Here is a 25,152-nt window from a genome sequence, read left to right on the forward strand (position 1 = left end):
GACACACACACACACACACACACAACAGAGAGTCAGTACCACCATCAGATGAGGGGCAAAGAAAGAAAATGTTTCTGGAGATCAGGTCTAAGTCACCAGGCAGAACTGTAAGTACCACAATCACTCCTTGCTGGCAGGAACTAGAGCCATGGAGAAGACAGGCACCTGCCACTGAAGATTGTATACGAGGCCAGAGGGGAGGGATCTGGTTGTTTTCTCCAATCTCCCAAAGGGAGATTCATAGGACCCTAAGAAAGGGCAGCCCATAAGAGTCAGCCCCCACAGCACAGGGCAGAGCAAAAGAAGGGGAAGAATGGCTCTACCTTTCCCAGGGACATCTAAGTTAGCACTCAAACCTGAAGTAACAGATGCATCACCTGGAGACCTTTCTGAAATGCAGATTCTGCCCCAGGAAGTTTGGAGTGGGGACCCAGAGTTTGCATTTCTAAACAGCTCCAAGGTGGTGCTAAGGATGCTGATCCAGAAGCCACACTTTGAACAGACAAGGATCTAACTGATCTACGTGAAGGACAGTGCTATTATCAAAAGGAATTTAACCATAATTCTCTCAAGAATAAAAATATGCAGTCATATATGAAATTTTCAAATATAAATGAGAAAAATGGGATGGTGTATACAGAAGCATCACTAGGGTAGAAATGCTCCCCACACAATACTTCATGGTGTGTTGCCCACAAGGTCACCAGATCTGTAGAGTTCAAGGTTGTTGTTAGGGCTGAATTGTTTCAGACCAAAATACATGGTGAAGCTCTAAACCCTAGTACCTCACAATGTAACTGTATTTAAAGACTGGACCTATAATAAGTTAAAATTAATTGACTAAGATGATTAAGTTGAAATGAGGCCATTAGGGTGAGCCCTAATCCAGAGTGACTGTTGCCATTATAAGAGGTGATTAGGATACACAGAAGGAGACTGGGATGCAGACACACAGAGCAGGTCATGTGAGGACATGAGGAGGTAGCCATCTGCAGGCCAAGGAGAAGCCGCCTCAGGAGAAACCAACCATGCCAACGTCTTGATCTTGGACTTCTAGCCTCCAGATCAGTGAGCAAATGAATTTCTGATGTTTAAGCCATACAGTCTATGGTATTTTGTTATGGCAGTCTGAGCAGATTAATACAATTTACTTTTTGTTTACTGCTACTGTTTAATCCTGTAAATTTCCAATGTGTGCCTGCTAAGTTTGAAGCAGAGCCATAGAAGTTGGCTCAGAGAATGATGAAGAGATGCAGTCCAGGGCCAGCTCCTGCTCTTCTTTTCTGTTATGGACGTGTTGGCAGCAAGAGAGAGAAACCAATACTGCCTAACTCAAATGATGATGAGCACTATGCCAGATATAAAAGCAGATGCCATAAAAGTACAGAAGAAAGCAATATTTATCCTGAGAAGCAAGGGAGAGGAGAGAAGGGGTGATCAATGGGCCTCGAGGTAGATTCTGACAGAAGCACAGAAAGGCAAAAGTATCCCTAGTGACAAAGCAACACCAGCAAAAGCTAAGGGACTCCAAGAAATCCAATTCCCTACTGCACTCAGCAACCAGCATGTCACCCATCAGGTTGAGATGAAGAGAGAACCATGACAGGACTGCTCAGATGAAACTGAACAGGAGACACCTGCCTTTAAGATCCAACAAGGGAACATGAACTTCAGAAAATGAAGATTAATGAAAATGAGGAAGGTGGATTACAGGGATAGAAAGGGAGGAGATGTCGAGCACAGTAAGAGAACTCTCCCTCATTACCTATTGGCCTAGGACCTGCCTCTTTAAGTAAAATACATGTTCTGCTGTCAACTACTTTCAAAATAATGCTGAAGATTTTATCATCTCTTACCCTGCTAACTTGGATATAACAAAGAGGTTGCCATCCACCATGATTTCCAAGCTGGGAACCAAGGTATATGACATTTATAGATGAATGATACAGCTCAGTGAATCAGAAAGGAAATAGCCTAAGATCCATGTTCTGAGTTCCATAGATCAAAGCTCAGGTTCCAGCTTCTATCATCATGTTGCTCTGCTAAAACAGTCAGCACCTTTTGTCAGAGCACACATGCACCTAGAGGTCTGTCACTGTCCCTCCACCCTCATGCAACAATATTTTGGATTTTACTTATCTAGAACAAGAGAAACCACAGATTGGATGTAGAAAGAAGGGAACAAAAATACTCCTGACTTGAGCACCTAAGAGCTAAGGATACAGTGATGTCCAGGCAAATTTAAGGGACTTTCAAGAGTAATTCATATTTAAGGGTGTCTTCACCCAACACACTGAGCTTAGACTCCTCCCCCTACATGGGGGGAGGGAAGATCCCTATGTTTCTAAAGCTACTGCAAATGATACATGTTAAATCTCAAGACTTATAAAAACAGGCAATGTAAATATACAATAAAGATCATTGCCACTGATTTGAGATGAATTTCATGCAGTACTCTGTATTATGATGAAACACAGCAGAAATACAGGAGAGGATTACACAAGCCAAACAGATATATACCCATGGAATTGCAATCAATTCCAAAGAAAGTTTTCAATGAAAACATTCAAATTCTCCTCTTCTTCACTCCAGCCTGCATGTACAGTCTTCCAATAAGAGATGAAGACAACCCTTAAAGTACCAAAGGTGAGCAGAAACGACTATAGATTTAAAGCACAAATACCGGCAGAGAAATCTAAAACAGGCTTGCAAGATCGAGAGAAGGAAAAAAATCACGAAATAGCATTTGCCTTCCTCCTAACCTTTCACACCTAACATGTATCATATTTTTCCTTCTCATCTGAAAAATCTTTTTAAAAATAAATATAATTAGATTTAGGAAAAACTGGATTGGAATTAAAGGAAGATTTAGCTTCTGGCCCAGAATCACCTTATAAGGAAAAAAAAAAAAAAAGCCTAAGAAAAAGTTCAGAGGTTTCACCATTGTGACTTTCAAAATAAAATTTTGCAGGGCCATTATAAAACCCAGTATATTACTACAGTAAATGGGAATGTAGTTCAGTGGTAGAGCACTTGCCTAGCTTGTGCAAGGCCCTGGGTTTGAGCTCTGGCAACACACACACACACACACACACAGAAAAAAGAAAGAAAACCCTATAGTGTCAAAGGAGACACTGAAGCAGCAGCAGCAGATCAAGCTTATATCTTTCAATTTATTGCTACAGTGCTTCTGGTGTTACTGGGCACTGCATACAACAATGACTTTTCAAATAGCTGACTAGTGATAATTTCTTTCTTCCTTAAATGGAGATATTATTCCTCCCTCCTTGGCAAATTTTCTGGGGAAAAATACATTATACAATGAAAGTTCAAAGAACTGGGGCTTCAGGAGCTACAACACAATCTCTTAAGAGTAGATGTAACATCAAAAAAATATTGTACCTCTTTAAAAGTGTTTATTCCATACATATCTATTCTGAAATGTGAGTGAAGTCTTTGTTTGGTTTCACGCACTAAAATCTCTCAACATACCTGGGCTAAGGTGTAAATCAGTAAATCAGAGGACTTTCCTAACACAGGCAAGGCCCAAAAGCCCAGGGTTGATGTCCAGGGCCATATATATATATATATATATATATATATATATATATATATATATATAAATATATATATATATATAAAAATATATATATATATAAAAATATATATATATATATATATATATATATATATATATATATACATACATATAATCTAAAAAAGGAAATGTTGCAGAAGTACAGTATACATCTTCTGTACAAAATAGTACAACATTCTTATCATAATAAGGAGAAAGAAGGAAATTTGAATGTGAAAATTCTTACTTGGTACAGTGCTTCCTGAAACTGATAAGAAAATTACCAGGATCATCACAACCTGCTACCATTTGAAATTTGGGCACAACCTCTGACCTCATGAAAAACACTCTTATTATCCCCGATTCCCAAGATCTTTATGAAGTATAATGCTGGCTCTGCTCTTTGAGACAGTTGTTAGATACAGACAGAACTTAATTTCTAATCCAGACTGTCAAAAGTCTGCCTCCATGAACCAGTGATTGGATGCGCCATTTTGACGTGATAGGGATCCAAGTTAGGGTTCTGCCCAGACAGTCAGTTAAGCCTCATCTATCTAGACTTGTCAACATTAGATAAAGGTTTAACTCTTGAGATAGTCCTACTTCAACAGACCTTAAAACAAAGAAACAAATGAACAAAAAACTCAGATTCAATGGCCTCTGAACTGCCTTCCCTTGTGCTAAAGTCAGGCAGATGCCATCAGTGCACAAAATTTTAACCTGAACTTCAAACCTGGTGTTACCGGCCCTCAATACATGTCAGAGATTTTATACCCAAGCCGGCAAAAATACAAAAACATAAAGAAACTAGTATTTTGAAGCACCAACCATGAAAAATGGAGGCCTCTAAAAATTTTCACAGTAAGTCCTGCCAGAAATGCATACCATCACACAGTCTAGTCCTTGAGACACATGAAAAACATTTTGATAAGACATTACTAGTTTAGAAATTTCTGAAATTTAGTCATGACACACTCAAACATACTCTACAATGTTGTCAAGGAAAGTATATTTTTAATTTAATATATTGACTTTGGCAAAAGCAGAAAAACAATGTGAATGCCCCTAAAGAATAAAAAGAGTCAAGTAAAAGTAAATATCTTAAATATCAACATAATCTGTGCATGTTAAAACATACAGCTTTAATGTCTAATAAACTACTTACTTTCCCAATTCTTCAAAATCAACCAGTCAAACATAGTCACTAACTGGCTCCACTGACTTTACCTTAAGCAAAACACAAAACTGCCAGGTATGAAAAGGGGGGTAAAAAAAAAAAGGTTTACATACTTAAGCCAACACAGTAAGACTAAAACACCTTTTTATAGTCCTTACTTTCAAAATATTTTGGGTTTCATTCCACTTATTGGTCCATTCCTTGGTCAATTCTTGAACCTAAAAAGAAAGTGGTTATTTTTAATAATTAATAAGATTTTCTTATAGAAAGCTTCCAAATTCTTAGAACTTATGCAGAGATAAAGTATTATTTTTTAAATGAGCTAGCAATTTCTACAAAAGCTATATCACCAAATATAAGTCAAACAAGCTGATCTCATCCTACAACCTACATTTTGGCAAAGGAAAAAACTGACAGAAATTGTCAATCAAGTTGCCTAGAATTTTACAACAGTCTTTCCTGGCACATTAACTAAAGCTGTTTCTGTGGATTATTAACCAAAATCACAAGTTCAAGGATGACAATGTCCCATTAAATGGGTTAATTTTTCCTGACTATACTTTGGGTCCTAAGAAATAGTGATTTACTTTTCTTTCTAATTAGATGTAGTGATTAAATCACCTTGGATGTTGCATTTTCTTTTAGGAGATAATGTGCTTTTGTAGCTAATTAATGGGGTTTAAAAATCTCATTCTATCTTATAAAAAAAAAAAGGTGGTACTTTAATTGACTCTATTAGTGAAAGAAAAGATCTTTTGATAAAAAGCAGCTTCTTTCCACTCTGCTATATCTTTGGGAAGAAAACATTCCCATTGTTGATCATGGAGAAATTGTTTTTCAAAATTAGAGGACATTTCCTACTAGTTCCAGAAAAAAATTCAGATGATCCTAATGATTAATTCATTAGGAAGGAAAAAGTGATACCTGAATTGAGTGGAGGAGGAAAAAAATGAATAAAAAATGTGTTCTGTGAATAGGAATAGACCTAGGATAAAAGAGAGCCTTCGGAAAGGGGAGTCATCCTCTTAGGACCTCTTCCTTTCTGTGCCAGTGTCACTCCTGCCTCCCCTCCTTTCTCCCAGAGGCAGACACCTCACTACATAAACCTCCTGGTCTTCCCTCCAGTGAGCCACCCCACTTAACCAGGACACATGGACCCATAAAATACATCTGCCTTCACTCTCACTGCTAAAACAAGTGAGGGTGTAAGCAGCCATGAAGTACTACTTGGAAAGGGCATTCCTGTCAGCAAACTTAAGGAAAGAAAATGTGGTGCTAACAAGAACTGGAGGATCAAGATTGATGGTTTATCCAAGAAGAAAACCAAACCTCACCCACCTACACTCAATCATTCAGAGGCCATTCATTTTACTCCTCAGTTTACCTCAAGTAAGACTGTGGGGGTTACATTTTTTAAAATAATGTTTCTTCTTTTACTAGTTATTGGTGACAAACTCTACCATCTTCTTGGTGAAAAACAAAAGAAACAGAAGTGGAAGAATCTTTCTAGTTTCACTTTTTGCTCATCCCTAAAGCTATGAAAAGGCAATGTTGATTTGTCTGATCCTTCACTGATACCAACCCCAGATTCACAACAGTAATAAAAACCATGAAGATTTTAGGGTATTTTGTTTTGAAAAAAAAAAAAAAAAAAAACTTTCAGAGAAGAATATTCTTGGTATCCTCTTCCTACAGAAAAGGAATAGCCTGATATGTTGAGTTTACTAATTTATACTAACCAGAGTTTCTCACTGGCAATTAACCTGAGAACACAAAGCATTCAAAACAAATGATTCTGCATTTCACCAACAGATATATTCTCACTGCAGAAAAGCAAACCAATCAATCCTTTCCAAATTCAATCAAGTAATTCTAGCCTTAAAAAAAAAAAAAGTTTTAAAAGATGGCTTGGAATTATCTTTTCATTATATTTAAATCAAATAGTCATTTAAAACATTAATAAAAAATGCAAATGTGTGATATCACCACTAACAATGTGATCAGGTGATGAGATTTATAGCCAAGCAGATGGCAAACAATTAAAAAAGGTCAGCAAAAAACTCGACAAAGGCTTCAAAAATGTTACGAACAACAGAGGCAGTCATTTCTGTCACAGCATGTGTAATGCATTCAAATTAAAATGTTTATTGTTTTCTATTAGCTTACCAGGTATTCTAGAAACTATAATTGAGAGACAATTTAAGACTCTATCCAGACATTTCATAGCATTCAAAATTAGAACCTGAAGCACTAAAATACACATTTTCATGAGAAAAATAGGGATTAAAAAATAATTTTTTTACTACCGCTATTATCAGCTTATTAACCAACATAATTACCCAGGGAAGTGTCAACAAGTTTCTAAGTACAACCCAATTTATATCTTCCATATTGTGTATTCTTGGGTTTTTACCAACAGAATCCAATTATTTTTCTCAGTCTGTTTTAATCATTCAGCACTAGGAAGAAAATCCATTCCAAAGATTGTTCTTAATGTCTGTTTCTCTTTTCCCAGAGGGTGTTATTTTTTTAAAACAACAACAACAAAAAAAAGCATAGAACAAGGTCAGCCATGAAACTGGTTTCCAAAAAGCACCAGCCCACAAGTGTTGGCTGCAGCCTGCCTCGTCCCCTGAGAGCTGCTCTCTCTTCTGGTCACTCACTGCAACGCTTCGACTCTCAGCCAGCTTAATTAAACATGTGCTGGACATCCAGTGGAAACAAAGTAAAGAAATGACCAAAAGCAAAGCAGTGCCCATTGTGAAGTTGAGAAGACCACTGCTGTTTCATCTATTTCATGAATGTTGAGCTCCGCCTCCCTCCACCAGGGACTCCTGCCTGTTCAGATGGCCTGAGTGGTCTTACTGCTTTGTCAGGAAGGCCAGCATGTGCACTTAATCTCAGTTGACCATCATGTGCCACAGAAATCCTATTTACTAAATCACAGAGAAAAGTATGCAATACATAAAAAGGCAACTATTGTGCATCTTTAAAAATGATCACAGGATTGAGGTTGGGGAAATACAGTGTAATGAAGAAGGAAAGTAAGTACTAGAAAGCATGGACTTAAAAAATATAGCATAAGTTATCACTTACTCTTGCTTCATTCTGCTGAAGTTTTTCCTCCATACTTAAAGCTGTAGGGGAGTCTAAGAGGGCAATCTAAAATTTAAACCACAAAAGACATCAGCAGTTAATAAACAGCAGTAACATACTAGAAGAATTATTCCAAGAATATAGTAAATGATCAAAAACTTCCACAAAAAAACATGAGATATTAGTTAAAAGTGATGCCATACCTCCTCCTCAAAAAAAAAAAAAAGTGTCATTTACCACCAAAACTCTAATCCAGGGGATACATATCTCATAATAACCAAAGTCATGGCACCCTGGAAAATGTGTATTTGCAATACAAAGCAAAAGTGCAACAGAGACATTTTACCAAAATAAAATACAATCTAAATTCCTAGATTTTAAGGATTTGTCTGTTTGAACATGCAAAATACAAAATTCAAAAAGAAAGATGCCAAAGTTTTGTTCAACCACAAGCTCCTGAGGTCCATGCATGTTGAAATATGCGATAAAAACTTATTTATTTTCACTGCTAAATAGTATTCAATGTATGCCATGGCTACACTACAGTCTCTAGCCATTTCCTTATCTGTGTTGCAGAAGTGTGAAGATTGACAATGAGAATGATAAACACCAAAATCAGGTAAGAACTGGGGAGGGACGGACAGACAGACAGGAGAGAAAAACAGAAGCAGGCTGGGGCCTCATCTGAGCTCCCAACATGTCAGCTGTGACCTGAGTATTAGGAACACAGAGCTCCCTATCCTATATATCTTCCTCACTTCTTAAAATGTGACAGGAAGAAAACAGAAAGGGAGTTTCCTGCCCCACCCATCCACAATCTCTTTTCTCAATTTAGTATAAACACCTACTGTTTATTCTGGTTATATGAAAGCCTGTATTTGCTGTGTTTGTTTATTACAGGGATTGAACCTAGGGGCACTTAACCACTGAGCCATATCCCCAGCCTGCTTTTATTTTTATTTTGAGACACTGTCTGGCTAAGTTGCTTAGGGTCTTGCTAAGTTGCTGAGGCTGGCTTTGAAATTTCGATCCTCCTACCTCAGCCTCCTGAGTCACTAGGATTACAGATATGTGCCATTATACCCAGCATTTTTTAACAATTCCAATTCCATTGTATAGTTTTCTATTGTATGGACATTCTATAACGTAAGTAAGTACCCTCTTATTAATATAAATTCAGTTTTTTCTAATCTTTTGCTTTATCAGCAATGCTCTACAATAACTACCTTATACCAACCACCTAAGGTATATGTGGTTGTATCACCACAAGAAATTCCTAGAAAAGGGAATCTGTGAGTCATCTATATGTATGATTTTTTGGGGGGGTGGGAGGGATACTAGGGATTGAACTCAGGGGTGCTTTACCACTGAGCCCTTTTTATTTTTTGAGACATGGTATCACTAAATTACTGAGGCTGGCCTTGAACTTGGGGTTCTCTTGCTTCAGCCTCCTCAGTCATGTGCCAACAGGCCTGGCTATATGAATCTTCAATTGGGAAGCTCTCCTCTTCAGAGTCTCCAGCATGGTTTTCATGACTATTTACTTTTCAATTTCTATTCAAACAAACAAAAACACCCACAAGGGGCTGGGGATGTGGCTCAAGCGGTAGCGCACTCGCCTGGTATGCGCGGGGCGCTGGGTTGGATCCTCAGCACCACATAAAAATAAAATAAAAAGATGTTGTGTCCCCGAAAACTAAAAAATAAATATTAAAAATTCTTTCTCTTAAAAAAAAAAAAAAAAAAAACAAACACCCAAAAGGAGGCCTCAGTTAACAAGACTACTGTGGGCCACAATTGGCATCTGTGTACTCAACAGAAAGCAGAACCGGCCAGCAGGGGAGCCTAGGTGTTGATCTTGGTGAGCTAGATCCTTAAGATCCTTAAGCGCTACAGAGCTATCCAGCAGCAGTTATCTTTGACCCTCTGAACTACTTGCTCACATGTGAGGGATGGTCATTTCATATGGACATGTGTGGGGCCCACAGTGGTTTAAAAATCATGCACCACAGGACCCAGCATTCCTTGGTACATCCTCCAGGGTCCTGGCAAGGGACACACCCTGTTACAGGAGTCACTGCCCCAAGGGAAATCTAAAGCTATGATTTCTCAGCTGGCATTATATGTTATTCTAATCCTGAAAAAATTCCCTAACATGGGGTCTTTATAATTAGAGATATTCCCATATTATAAAGCTAGGATCCCACTTTAATCAGATTGACAGAGAATGAGGCCAGAAAGTTAACCTATTAGTCAAATTCGTCCTCCAAATTTGAATGAAACAGAAGCTTTATTATAATGTTACTACAAAGTGTCAATTGCACCTAGCAGGTTGTCTTACACACAGAAGGTACTTCATTAAATACTTTTCATTTAAGAAATGAATTAAAATTATTACCAAGCCTGTTTTGTTTATATAGGGTTGACATTTTTAAAAAAAATTAGCCCTTTATAATATGGCAAATTTTTCAGAATCCACCATTGGACTTTTTTATCTATAACTAAAGCTGAAACATTACTAATTCATTATCAGCTTAGTAGATAATCACTAACTGAGTGATATGCCTCAAAGGCTATTATGACCAAAAGCTCTTTTAGAAAATATGTATTTCCAATTTTTTTTACAAATTTTGAAGCATGTATAAAGGAAGACCTACTTAAGTTCTTCCAAAAGAAAACTAACAAACATAAACCACTGTCAATTCTTCTATGCAAGGTGTCTATGTTCAGGATTAAACAATATTTAGATTAAATTCATGTGTTATTAAACTGAGAGTGATGCTATCTCAAAAATACAGCAATATTGCCTCCCTCAACAGCATAATTAAGCACCTCTTGCCTCCCACTCTTGCCAATACACTATACAATCAACTGCACTATTGTATTTTGAACATATGTTTTGTAGGTTCAGGAAACCATTGGAAACTTTTTTTTTTCCTGTTAATTGTGCTCACATTCTTTCTTAAATTTTCTATTAGGTTGTGGTTGTTTTTATTCTTTTCTAGATGTTCATTTCATAATAAGGAAATCAGTCTTATGTTGAATGAGCTGAAACATTTTTTCCTGGTTTGCATCACACAGATTAGAGGAAATCTTCATGCTATTATGTACATATACATCTTCACTTACTTTTGTCTACCTGAGCTCTCACAGCTTGAGAAGAGTTCAAACTTTCTGTGGCAAATATGTCACTGTTTCCTGTTATTTCCAATAGTTTCATTGTTTTTTTCCTTTATGAAAGTTGACATCATATATCATTTTATTTGAGAATTTGTCATGACAAAGTGATCTTTTTTTAAGCTCATATATTCTCTTTCCTCATTGCTTTCTTTCTCCTTGAATTAACTGGTAGGCCCTTGCCTGTATTTTATTCCATTCTATTCTATTCTACTCTATTCTATTCAGCCACTGGGGATCCCAGGGGTGTTTTATCACTAAGCCACATCCCAATCCCTTTTTACTTTTTATTTGAGACAGGGTTTCACTAAATTTTTTAGGGCCTCACTAAGTTGCTGAGGCTGGCTTTAAACTTGTGATCCTCCTACCTCAGCCTCCTAAATCACTGGGATTACAGGCATGTGCTACCACACCCAGCCCTTTGCCTGTTCTTATACCAACAGATAACTGAGTTCTGCTTTGTAACCCTATCTCAGATGTATCAATATTAAAAGTTCTACATAATGATACTTCTATTATTTAAAATTTATCATTGGCTCCAGCTACAAAAATGAGCAATTTGTTGTTCTTCCATCTTCTCTTTCCCACCAACTTTTTGCTGTTTAACTTTTGTTGTTTATTTCATTGTTATACTGTTTAATTTACTTGTCTCCAAATATATACAAGAGAGATGAGGGAGTCAAGAGACATTCTGTCTCTGCCAAATTCAAAGCAGAAATACGTGAAAATATGTATTAATGTAATAAAAGAGAACAAAAACTTCATAAAAAAAAGGATATCCCAATATCCACTTTCATTACTAATCATCTGAGACGTGCAAAGGTAAAATCATTCTGTGATACTGGTATATGTCTATCAGAATGGTTGCAATGAAAAATGACAATAACAAATGTTGGCAAGATCTATAGCAATTAAAACTGCCATTTTCATACACTTATGGTGGAGAATAAATTAGCATAAACATTTTAAAAACCTGTTTGGCAGTTTCTACGTAACTACTAAAACTGAACATACGTACACCTTCTAGTGTAGTAGGTGATGCAAATACAATACATCCAGAACATATTATTTTATAAAATTATACTTTTAAAACTGATACATGACATTTGCAATAGCGAATACGCAAAATTATTAAAAGCAGAAACTAATTTTTATTTAGCTGTGCTTAAATAAATAACCATAGAACAGAATTTTGATTTCAGTGATATTCTGAAATATTGAACCATAGTAGTAGCACTTGAAATAGAATACTGTACAAATAGAACAATGTCCTCAGAAAGATTCATAGAGATTTTTAATGAGTATTTAAGTGCTTATTTTTTTTAAATAATATAATTTAATTATTTTAGAGTAAGCCTGGATTGTCTCACAATAATTTATAGCTTCAGAGTATAATAAATAACTTTTAATTGGACTCCCATTTCCAATGTAATTTATATCAAAGAATTTATCTTCAATGTGATGTAAAATAGACCATTCCATCCATTCCATACTCAGCCTCAAAACAACAGTAACAAAAATACTCCCTCAAGTACATCAGTAGTTGGGGTAGAGCATGAAATGTAAGGCACCACTTCGCATGTCAAAACCTCTCAAGACATTCCTTAGAAAATGTGTGAATGTTTTAAAAAATTAAACTTTTTCTGTTTGTTTAAAAGGATGATCTCTCCTTTTTTCCTTCATTCTCTTAAATGTTTAAGTACAAGAAGTTACACCTAGAATTTTTCAAATACTTCCTTGACATACAGTACTTTGATCCTATCAAATAATCTTTAAATGCTTACTTGAGAGGAATAATGCTTTTAAAACATTGAAAAGGGATCCCAGTAACAAAGTATATGTGGCTCAGGTTGTAAGTTTTTACATCACACGCAGCTGTACCATTGATTCTGACAACTTCCTTTCACACACGAAGCTCACATCATAAAGTAAAATGTGTGTGGAGATATTTTTAAGCACAATGAATGATTCCTATCTGGTTAATCAGGTGGGATAGGGCTGTCAGGTGTGTTTCAGGACACAGGAAGCTTGGTGAGCTTTTCCATCCTGGCAGTATTTTCATAAATCAAGCTATGTATGGGATGTCAAGAGCTTCAAGTGCTATATGTTCCTACATGGAAAACACTGCTCTGGAGACCACTTTGCAGTTAAAGAAAAATATTTCTTTTAATGATGTACTGAAGACACACATTCAGGGGTTAAGAAAATGGGATGAAATATATCTTTATTTCTAACTCCAATATAACTTGTTCTTGATTTTCTTTCAAGGGTGTCCTTTCTTCCCAGCAGTATCTAAGCCCACGTGAACTTAACTCACTATTCATCACAGAATGTAACTCTGTTTTTTTTTTTTTTGGTGGTTCAGGGGATTGAAGCCAGGGCCATGTGCATGTAAGGCAAGCACTCTAACAACTGAGCTATGTCCCCAGCCCACAGAATGTAACTCTGTATGTGTGTGCTTTGCAGACTTTAAGAAAGTTTGCTATAAAAATAAAAAAGGGATAAGGCTTCTTCACTAGAAACCCAAAAGATCCTGAAGTGAGGTCATTTCAATAATCAATAAAGACCCCAGGGACAGCAATACAGCCAGGTGACAGGTATAATGTCACACGTGTCAATGAATCACTATATCCACCTCTGTGACGGGTGATAAGAAACAGAGATTCCAGAAAGGTGTTCAAACAAGTCTTTCATTCTGCTAAAATACATTTTAAGGTCATAAAATGCATGGGTAGAATTTTAAATATTACTCTAAGCATCTCAATTTCTTTCCACTAATGGAGATTATGCCGCTAATCCTATTGCATGCTAAATTTCCATCCATAATTGATAACTATTAGATAGTTAATCATTTCAGGTTTAGTGGATAAAATCTCACATATGAAGCACATAATGAATGCAAAGGCCAATAGGAGGTTGATGTAAAGGAGAGACTGGCTAACTCATTCGAAGCTTTACTTAGCACTTATTTACTCAAATCAATACTATGAGATAATTGTCTCATTAAGATCTAGAAATAGATGCCATTACTCAAAGAAAATTATCCATAAATCTCAGAAAAACCCAACCTGATTCCCTTGAGCAAGCAGTGTTTTCAGTCTGGCTATTTCAGCTCGCAGCTCACGGATGAGTTTGACGTTGGCATCCTCATTAATGGTAGGCTTGTTGATGATGTTTTTGGCTCTATTTGCATATCGAAGAGTACTTAAGGTTTCTCCATAATTGACATCAGCAGGTGAAATAGCTGTGAAGAATGAATTCAAAAAATAATTTATCTAGCACTCCATGTTTCATTTAACACAAAGTTGGTTTGTAATTTAAAAGTCAGATTAACCCCAGGTCATTGGATAGACTAAATATTCATTGCCATAGTAATGAATATTAAAAATTATCTAAGATTTTATAGGAAAGGGTGTTCACCACACCAAATTAAATGTCATTTTGCTCTTCTCAAGTCTAGAATCAGCCATCTAACCAACTTTAAAATAGGATGAGACACCCCAGCATAGTTAAGGCAGTGGAAAATATAAAAAGAGGATTTTAACACTCTTTGAACTTCTCAAAATTAAGCAGGAATTAAAACACTTTAAATATTTCTGGTCAAGCCAACCATCTGGAAAAATCTACTAGAGCATGATAATTTTTTAAATGATTCAATAGACTAGTTAATTCTTTCTTTCTGGAAACTTTGGTTAATCCCAACCCACCCCCACCAAACCTTAAAGTCAGGATGACTGTGAAATTCATGGAGTTATACACCCAGGTAAGATCCCTTGCCTCTGCAGTTAATGCTTGGCAACTGGTAGGGTAAGGGATACATATGAAGGGGAAAGGAAGGAGAGAAAGAGGAAGGGGGAGAAGAAAATGACTATTCCCTCTTTCTACGTATTTTTCTCTATTCTGCTTCTTTCAGTTAATCAGACAAAATAAATAAGTTTCTTTATTGTTATCATTATTTGTTATATATATTGGAATTTTTCTCTCAATTTTCAATTTCAAATGTCGCATCTACTGCTTTAAATAGAAATACAAGGTTGGATTATTTTTTCCATTGTAAAAAATGATTTTCTTCTGTGAGTTAGTGAAGTTAAAAGTTTCTGCATTGTATTATAAGCAAAGAAAAACTAAGAGTTTCTGCATGATATCCCAACTTCTATAACATGGCCAGGCTACATAACAGTTAATACTATAAGATTACATATTAGGTACAGTAAGTAAATTTCAAGATTGATAAACCATTACTTTTTTAAGATATAAAAGGTATTACACCCCAATGAGACATTTCTTTTTTTTTTTTTTAATTTTTTATTGTTGGCTGTTCAAAACATTACATAGTTCTTGATATATCATATTTCACACTTTGATTCAAGTGGGTTATGAGCTCCCATTTTTACCCCATATACAGGTTGCAGAATCACATCAGTTACACATCCATTGATTTACATATTGCCATACTAGTGTCTGTTGTGAACACAACAGACCCAATGAGACATTTCCAACGTAAATATTTACAGTTCATTCACAGAAAATACTGAATGTTTAGAAAAACAACTGAAAACTCTTACTGGCAATCATGATGGTTTTAGAGTTTCCTCCAAGGCTATCTTTCAACAACCAAGTCAAAACAGAATCCCTGTAAGGCACAAAAACTTGCTTCTTTTTTACAAGAGAGTTTGCTGCATCCTGAGATAAATCAGCTAAAGGGAGGAAGGAAAGAAGGACAAAGAAAGGATAATTACTAAATATTTTTTCCTCTAATTTTGTTTCAAAAACCCTTGAGGATGTTGCCTCTGTTTGCAAGACAAACATAAAGCATAACTGCTTTGTGCTAATACAGCACCACAAGGAAAAAGAGGCAAATGGTGAGCATAAACTTACCTAAGGCAGAAATGACGTTTCCCAGAGTTACGAGAGATTTGTTAATATTCCCCCCTTCTTTGAGCCTGACCCCAGTGGCACCAGTGGCATCTGCACGCTCGCTTCCGGCAAGATCAACTAAGTGGATCTTACTCACAGTTTCACATGGCATTTCAGAATCAAATTTTGCCTGTAGTCAAATATGAAAGTAAAATTGGAGAGATACAAAGGGGCCTGATGTTTGTGATACAAATTCTAATTATTTCCACTTCTCATTGCAACTTCTCAGGGTAGATCTTTTTTCATTTTGTTGTCTTATTGGGATTACAAAAACTTCCAAAATCCAATTCCATATACAAGAAGTCTACCATATGTGATTCTTTAGCTTGCTGGAACCATCTCATTGCTCAAATCACTGTCATTCTCAACAGAGCCCCACTGAATCAGAGTGTGGCAGAATATGAAAGTAGGCCCATTCTCCTCTACAATCTGCAGCATGTCAAGCACAAAAGCTCCCCAAAATATGACAAATGTACACAATTATGTAAAAAATAATTTGATCATTATCTGATAAAACATTTTCACAATTTTTAATGTGAAATATTAATACTATATCCCTTGTTTAATTTTACCAAAATTTAATCTTTCCAAAGACTTTTAATTTATGCTTTACATTATGAACCAAAAGGCAAAACTAAACTTTTGATAAAAATGTAAACCCCTTAAAAACTAGAGACAACCATAACCCTAACTAATCAGAAATCAGGAGAAAAACTAGTAAACTATTATAAATCAAAGCAAAGGTCTAAGGAAAGATAAAGAGAGTTATTCTGACTAACCTTAGAGAATCTTTTCATTTTGCTACTCTGTGATCCCCTTCATTAATAAAATGCTGCCTTTGTTTCTGACATGTTGGTGAAGACATCACCAAATTCCTAACATATTCTTAAGCCCTAAGAGAACCCTGCATATTTTGATTCAAGTGTTCTGCTGGCCTCAGTTTTAAACTATATACGTTTGATCATTTCCCCATGTTCAAGGAGCTCTACATCACTTGATCATAATGACTCTTATATTAGTACTTAAAATGTTCGCTGTCCTTTAATATCATTCTAATAATCATAATCAACACTGTAGGGTGAGCACCATGGAGTGATAATGCACTGCACTCACTCACCTTGGCCTCCAGCTGGTCTGGCTCTGGCTCATAATTCATTATCTCCCACACAGCTCAAAACAACAAAAACTTTTCCTTAATTCAGGAAAGAGCAAGGTGTTCTTTTTTGTTTTGTTTTTGGGAATGCTCGTGTGTGTGTGTGTGTGTGTGTGTGTGTGTTTCTTTTTTCTTTTTAAGTCTAGAACATGATGGAAGCCTACTAAATATTTCTTACGGGTACACAACAGGACATTGAAAATTACTGTGATTGTAACCACGGAGAAACTCGGTGCACAGCACATGTTCAACTTTAATTAACCAGAAAATGACAGCCACCTTTGCTTGCTGTTGTTCCTGGTTCAACAATGATCAGTCCTCAGCTGGTGCTAATCAGCAAGTAAAGTCCTCAGGGATGGAGCCAGCAGGCCCCACAGCTGCCCTTACCTGAGTGAACTTGATGGTGAAGATGGCATGAGACCTGCTACTGACATCATTCATCCCAGTTGCTGCTGTGGTACGATTGATATTTCCTGCATCCATAAGTTCTTCCACATCACCATAATTCTGTACTAAATGTTTGGATAAATCTGGGGGAAAAAAGAGGGAGGTAAAGAAATCCCATTATATAGTAACTGAAAAAATTTCCTTCTATGAAATAATGCATGTCAACAAATCTGCTGAGCTATCTGAAGACCTTACCAGTTTCTACAGTTTGGTGGCATATAATGCACTCAGGAGCTGGACAAGTTGGTTAGTCTCACTGGGCCTCAATTACCCCATCTTATATTGTGTACCTATTACATAGGGTATTTAGGATGTTAGCTACTGACATAAATCTCTTAGCATTAGTAATAGCACAAAGAAGAAAAATGTAAAAGCACTGTCTTCACATAAAATCTGAGCATTTTAAAGCATTTAAAATATATGTGTGTACATATATATTTTTGAAGAGGGGGGAACATTCATATACTGCCAACTCCTCTGCTGTAGCTCCTTCCTTTTCTGTCAGGCAAACAAATATTATCAGTACTTCCATACCCTTCTAGAAACAGCTCATATGTGTATAGGCAATTGTGTGTGTGTGTAGGCAAGTGTGTGTGTGTGTGTGTGTGTGTAAATAAACCCACTTCCCCCACTTCATACAAATGGGAGCATACTTGGCTTGGGGTGTAGCTCAGTGGTGGCCCTGGCACTTGGCATGCATGAGGCCTGGGTTTAACTCAGAGAAAGCCACACAAAAAAAAGAAAGAAAATTGTATACCATAATATTATTTTTCACCCTGCTTGTCTTAATGTAATGAAAATATATTAAAGAATATTCTGAGGCTGGAGTTATAGCTAAGTAATAGTGTGCTTGCCTAGCATGTACAAGGCTCTGGATTCAATCCCCAGCACCTCAGAAACAATGCATATCATAAACATTATTTTGCAACCTGCATTTTTTTAATGCAATGATACATAAAGAACAGTCTGAGGCTGGGGGTGCATCTCAGTGATGGAGTGCCTGCCTAGCGTGTGCATGACCCTACCATTGAAAAAAAAAAACAAAAGCAATATTCTGTATCAGTTAAGGAGATTTCTCACTCATTTTTAAGGATTCAGAGCTTTCACTGAAGTATGTACTGTAAGCAATTTAACCAGTCTCCTATTGAGACTATAGAGGTTGTTTACATATTGTGTTCAATTACAAGTAATGTGACTACAAATAATCTCATACATAGGTCTTTTCAAATGTGTGGGAATGTTTCCACAAAATAAATTCTTAGAGATGGAATTGTTAAAACAAAGGGCATTTGAAATTTTGATACATTTTGCAAAACTGTCCTTCACAAAGGGCAATTTACACCTAACAGTGGCAATGTATAAAAAGGCTGTCTTCCAATACCCTCCCAATGCTCTTATCAGACTCATTTACAGCTGCCAAAGATGGGTGACAAATATCATCTCAAAGTATTTTTATTTTACTTTCTTCTATCATGAGTGAGGGTGAGCATTCTTTCTTGCTATTTAAAAATCACCAGTATTTCCATTTCTATAAATAATCTGTTTACATTCTTTTACTTGTTTGATTGTCCTTATTGATCTTTAAGTACTCTTCATATATTAAGAAAATTAATGCTTTATCTGAAATCTGAATTAAAAATATTTCCCCATTTTGTAATTTAGCTTTTTCCTGTGTTTACAGTGTCTCTGATTGTTTTTTACTTTTTACCATTTCAAATTTGACAAATTTGTTTTATGGTTTCTGGATTTTTCAAATTTTTAAATGCCTTCCCCCTCCAAGTTTCTGAAAAAAAATTAATCGATGGTGTCTTGTAGTTATTATATTATTTTTACATATAAATCTTTGATCCATTTACCATTTATCCTGCTGTAAAATCTGAAGTATGACACTAGTTTACTTTTTCTCCTCCCAGAAAACCTAATAATCCATACTCCTCCAATGTTTGTATATTTGTTAAAAACTAAATCCCCAGAGCTGGAGATGTAGCTGAGTGGTGAAGTGTTTTGCCTGGCATGCATAAGGTCCTGTGTTCAATGTCCAACATGTGTGCACACGTTCACACTCAAAAAAAAAAAACAAAAACAAAAACAAAACTAAATCCCCATAGTTATCTACATCAGGATACAGGATACCCTTTTTGATTACCAACTCTTCATATACCAGTTTTATAGGTTTTAACATTTAATAATGCAATTAAAAGAAAACATAAGGACACATGTTAAGCTAAAAACTATCAACCATAATAGCGATCATAAACCTCATGGTTGCATATATTACTGTGGGAATGGAAGGCAGAAGTGCAAATAAAAATTTAATATAATTCAGATGGGGTCCTTATGGTATACCTGGTATCTTTTTCAATTCCCCTGGAGATTAAACCCAGGGACACTTAACCTCTGAGCCACATCTCCAGCCCTATATTATATTTCATTTAGAGATAGGATCTTAATGAGTTGCTTAGCACCTTGCTTTTGCTGAGGCTGGCTTTGAACTTGCAATCCTCCTCCCTCAGCCTCCCAAGCCACTAGGATTACAGGAGTGTGCCACTGTGTCTGGCCACCTGATATCTTGAGGTTTAAAAAAAAAGGCAACCCAAAATAGGTATATCTTTAAACCCATAAACAGATCCCAGTCTGGCCTCCAATGAAACACACATGAAAAACTAAATCCAAACAAAAAAGCTTGTCTCCCTCTATGTGCAATGAAGACTCAGCTTTCTTATGCTGAGTGAGATTAGCTTCTTTACAAGGATGGCCTAAAAGCCAGCCAATTTTTTTTAAAATAAGAAGCCAAGGCCAGTTTCTTCCCCATCATTCTGCTGTATTTCCCACAAGTGACTGTGCCATACTAGTGTATCTCAACACAGATGCTGAGTGCCATGCACAGAAATCCTGTTAAAGCTCTTCTTAACAAACAATAGGTCTCACAATATCTTTCTTGCCATAAAACATCACTAGAATCAGTAAAGGTACACTGCTAAAATGCCACACTATGGAAAGATACAGGATACAGGCTTGCTTATCTAGCCTAAGAACACTGGAAAACAAATTCTGAGAGATTGTTTTAAGCCAAAGGAAATCTATTGGCAAGCCTCAGGAAATCAGTAAACATCTTGTGAAGTATGAATTCATTAGATGAACACTGTGTAATGACAGCTCATATTATTTTTACTATAATAAAATTCCAAAAGTAAACAAATTCTTAATTTTCACTATTATGCTAATTTTTTTTCGTCAAAAGCTTTATTTTTACACAAATCCTCAGGAAGGACAGGGATACAAAATATTCATTCTTACCCTCAACATAAGGTCCTTCTTTTGGATGCTCACGAACTCTTAAATTGAAGGTTTTAGATGACTTCCGTCTAAGTAGATCTCTTACACGTTCATTATAAATTTCTAAGTAGCTAAAAATTTTAAACAAAATGGAATTCAAAAAATGATTTCAGGCACTGATAACAATAACAAGACTCATAATAACAGCAACTTCAACTTATGAGAGGTAATTGTATCTCATACAATGCTAAGCACTTTGACTATTTCATTTAATCCCTAAAATAGCTCAGTAATAGGTACTTCTATTATCCCCATTTTATAGGTTAAGCAAAGGAGATCTAGAGTGATTTAAATCACTTTTCCAAAGCCCCAATACCACCAAAGAAGGCCAAACAGCCATGAGAAATACAAGTGACATATCTGCCCCCAAAACCACTGAAGAGACAAGCTCCCAAACAGGTTTAATTTCAAAGAGGAAAAGCACCAGGGCCACCAGGTTTATTTATAGGTTAGATTTAGAGTGATTTGGCCAACATGAAGAATAACACAAACCTTACTCAGCCAAAAGAATGAAGAAAGTAATTGGGTATATTCGTAAAAGTCAAAGGCTAACTCCATTTGAGATAAACATCAAATACTATAGTTTCCAACTGAGCTATGTTATTTCTGATCCAAACTGTACCCAAGAAAGTCATTGAAAAGCTAGTGTTTTCAGCTTCATTCACAACCACTATAAGTACAGGAGAGGAAAAAGCAGACTCTTTCCCTAAGAAAGGCTAGTACTTTAGCACAAACCAAGCAGCCCTGGCTACAACCAAGCTCTCACTTGCTCACGCCCCATCAAACCCTACCTGACTTCAGTCCGAAAAGATGCTTCATCCCATCTGGTGGTTTCATTTATCCGACTGAAGAGCCCTTCACAGATCCGAGGTATTAAGCCTAAATCACCCTGCAATGAGAAGGAAAAATGTCACAGCTGTCATTTGAAATAAAAATAACTGACAACTGAATTTGCATTTTGCTGGAATGGAACTGGACTCCAAGGGCCTGCATGCCAAAACCCAGCCTGCCACCCAGGGACCCTAGACACGATTTACCCTCGGCAGGACTGCTTATTCTCTGAAATGAGAGCATTAGAACCTTCTATTTCTACATGCTGAGACTTGGACAATATGTGATTATTAGAAGTGAACCAGTTAAATCATAGCTTGCAAAGATCTGGAAACTTATTCTCTATAAAACAAGACTTTGTCCAACTGCAAAATAAATGTTAAAAATATCTAGTTAAATGACACAGAAAGAGAAATATACATCAGGAAGAAAAGAAACACTAAGAAAGCTTTAGTAAGTCCTCAAGATTATTACTAGCTGTCTTAAAACATAGATGAGAGAACCATATTAAAACATGTAATTTATGTCTCATTTTGATGCAATGGCCTCCCTAGAAAAGATTTAATACATCATATCACTTTGCAATGTGGGTGTCATATTCAATAATCATGTTTTGGTCGGCATTAATCTGGTAAGCATCACAATGGTACAAGACAAGGCAAAATGTTCTCATGGAGTCCCAAACAACACCACTCCTCATGATTAGCGTGATACTTTTTTTTTTTTAAATAAACTATCATACCCTAAATATAGAAAGAACACCCAAGAAGTACTTACCTGTAAGGTCAGAGAAAAATACCTATCATTTATGAGCACTAGCTTCTAGGAATCAACAAAATTCATACACGGGTTTTTTCTCCCCAAAGGCATAGAAGGGAAGCAGGAAAAAAGAAGTGATAAGAAAAAGTAAATGCAAGATTCTTCAAATATTGTTTGCAGCTCTCATTTGTTCTGCTTTACTTTTCAGCATTGAGGATGCACAGCACGACATGTACATCATTCTACTTTAAAAGAGAAGCCTGAGTTTAAGATGTCACTCTACGTGCACTGAAGTAAGTTCATCTGGGAAGCCCTGCTCTCCTCCAACACACTACTTCCATGAACCACCAAACCTTTAGCATTGAAGATACCGCCACTCCTGCTGGCAGGAAGCCCTCAAGTTCTGCCAGAATCTCTACATCTAGAACACGTAACAGGTTTGGCAGTCACTGAATAGTGCTTTTGCTGTGACATAAGAAAACACACGCAAACACTGTCTAAATTTGGAGAAAACATAGGACAAGATAAAATTCCAACAATCCTGTCAACTTTTCATTCCTTCATAGTTTGGAGCAAGTGTAACATTAATATCTGTTAATTTACATAGATAAACTAATGAACTGTATAAACTATGTTGATACCCATATAAAGTATATGTACACTACCCTTATAAACTATATGTAGACTATGAAACTCTAACTTTTTTAATGTATTTACTGGATTTATGAAATACCTTTCAATCAAAAAGTTAGATTTATTTTTTACATTTTTTACTTGAGGGAAAATGTTCTGAATAATTTTAAAAAGAACAGACTTCAGTATTTTTATTCAAACTTTTGTGTTGGCAGAAAAGGAGAATAAATTACTTGTGGGCCCAGCATATTTTCTTGATAAGATTATAAGGCCTTTAAAAACAGAAAATGAACTGGGACTTGCATCCATTATTCATACTTATATACTTAAAACTATTTCTAATTTAAAATCTCTCAAAGGAAATTTAGTCCAACTTATTACTGACTTTTATTACACAAGAATAATCAGAACATGAAAAGCATGTTAGTACAGACCAAGTAGATAAAAAGATAATTCTATCAGTTCAGAGGAAGATAAGAAATTCCTTCCCAGGCAAACAACGTACAGAATTTCCCATCATAGTGTATGACTTTCCAGATCCAGTTTGTCCATATGCAAAGACACAAGCATTATAACCTTCAAATGCAGATTTCACCACATCTGTGCCAAGGGTTTTGAAAACCTGCAAGACAAAAAAAAAAAAAAGACACACACAAAACACAAAAGATACAATTACCATGGATTTTAATAAAAACCCCTGCAGTGCTGACAATGTTCTTGAATGCTACTTTCATCTCTTAAGGATTACACCATACAAATAAATCACTGCAGGACTGTTAACAACAGAATATGTATGTACCCTAGTTTTTAATCAAAAGTAAACTTCTAAGCAAGCAAAAAGCAACCCCATCCTCTTTCCTACTTAATCAAAGTAAACAAGCCAAAGTGATAATCATGTCTAGAAGCAAAAAAGATTTTAAAAGCATGATGATTTACCATTCATAATTATATGTTTATAAAGCTATTCATTCTATCAGAACTTCTAGAAACGAATATTCAAAACGTGAAGGTCACAGTAGCAATAAATTATTGCCTGAACCATGCTAAATCCAAGTCCTCATTTTTAAGGGTCCAGGTTCACAGAGATAAATCTCTGAAGGTTTTCCTGAAACTGAGTGATAGACGGGTATAAATGAGGCCAGGATGGCTGGATTCCCTCATGACAGAGTCCAGATGCTTTCTCCTGTTGGATATCTGCCCAGGACGGAGAGGGTGGTAGACAACCTGTGTGGGGATGGGGGTCATACCTACAATGGTCTGAGTCCATGTCCATGCACCACATAATTGCAATTTGGAGAGTAAAACAAGATGAAGTACAAATAATTCAGGAAGACAACTAATGTAAATTAGACAAACCAAGAAGTGAAGGATTCTAGTTATATCCAGCTGGGAAGGGGTGAACCAAAGCTTTATTTAGTGTTACTTCCTGTCTTCTAAGCCCAGTACACTAAGGGCACATCAAATTTTTCCCTGCTTCAAACATAGGAACATCGACAACTAAAAGATGTCAGTTATCTTCACAGCACCATAAAATGGTGAAGAATTCCTAGGTGGAATCTCCACAGTCCAAAGTGGGAACCTTACCCACTTTCTGAGTTAATTTCCTGCAGAAATGACCAGCCTGTGAGTGATGTCCATTAGCCAAAAAACAAGAGACCCAATTAGATTAACCACAAAGTCATCTCCAACTAAGGGCTGAGAGCAATATATCCTAACTATGCTACACCTGAGAATCACCTGGGACACTTCAAAGAGTTCCACAGGCCAGGCTGGTGACCCAGCTTAATGAAATGCAATCTAAGGGCTGTAAACCCAGGAATCAGTGTCTTATAATACTCCCCATGTGATTTCAAAATAAGCAAAACAGGTAAACCTGGCCATCTTCATCTCAAATCCACATTAGTAGTAGTAGTAGTAGTATAGTAGTACTAGTACCAGGAATTGAACTCAGGGATGCTTAACTACTAAGCTACATCCCCAGCCCTTTATATTTTTTTTATTTTGAGACAGGGCCTTGCTAAGTTGCTTAGGGCCTCATTAAGTTACTGA

At 36.3% G+C, this 25,152-nt stretch overlaps 1 protein-coding gene across 7 annotated transcripts in view; it reads right to left on the reverse strand.

Moving 5' to 3' along the window:
- Positions 1 to 25,152, reverse strand: part of Kif16b (kinesin family member 16B) — a 304,004-nt gene that overhangs the window by 235,944 nt on the left and 42,908 nt on the right. For all 7 annotated transcript variants that reach the window (XM_046434441.2, XM_046434424.2, XM_046434431.2 and 4 more), the window contains exons 4-12: positions 23,609 to 23,725; positions 21,672 to 21,769; positions 20,842 to 20,951; positions 17,485 to 17,627; positions 15,906 to 16,074; positions 15,593 to 15,724; positions 14,096 to 14,271; positions 7,851 to 7,916; positions 4,913 to 4,972 (exon numbers count right to left, since the gene is read on the reverse strand). In XM_046434441.2, coding sequence (XP_046290397.1) covers positions 4,913 to 4,972; positions 7,851 to 7,916; positions 14,096 to 14,271; positions 15,593 to 15,724; positions 15,906 to 16,074; positions 17,485 to 17,627; positions 20,842 to 20,951; positions 21,672 to 21,769; positions 23,609 to 23,725 — 1,071 coding nt within the window. The remainder of the gene's footprint in view (positions 1 to 4,912; positions 4,973 to 7,850; positions 7,917 to 14,095; positions 14,272 to 15,592; positions 15,725 to 15,905; positions 16,075 to 17,484; positions 17,628 to 20,841; positions 20,952 to 21,671; positions 21,770 to 23,608; positions 23,726 to 25,152) is intronic.

Source organism: Marmota monax, unplaced genomic scaffold, assembly GCF_021218885.2.
Source record: "Marmota monax isolate L192 unplaced genomic scaffold, Marmota_monax_Labrador192_F-V1.1 WCK01_AAM20220418_F8-fsc00005, whole genome shotgun sequence".
NCBI classification, from domain to species: Eukaryota; Metazoa; Chordata; class Mammalia; order Rodentia; family Sciuridae; genus Marmota; species Marmota monax.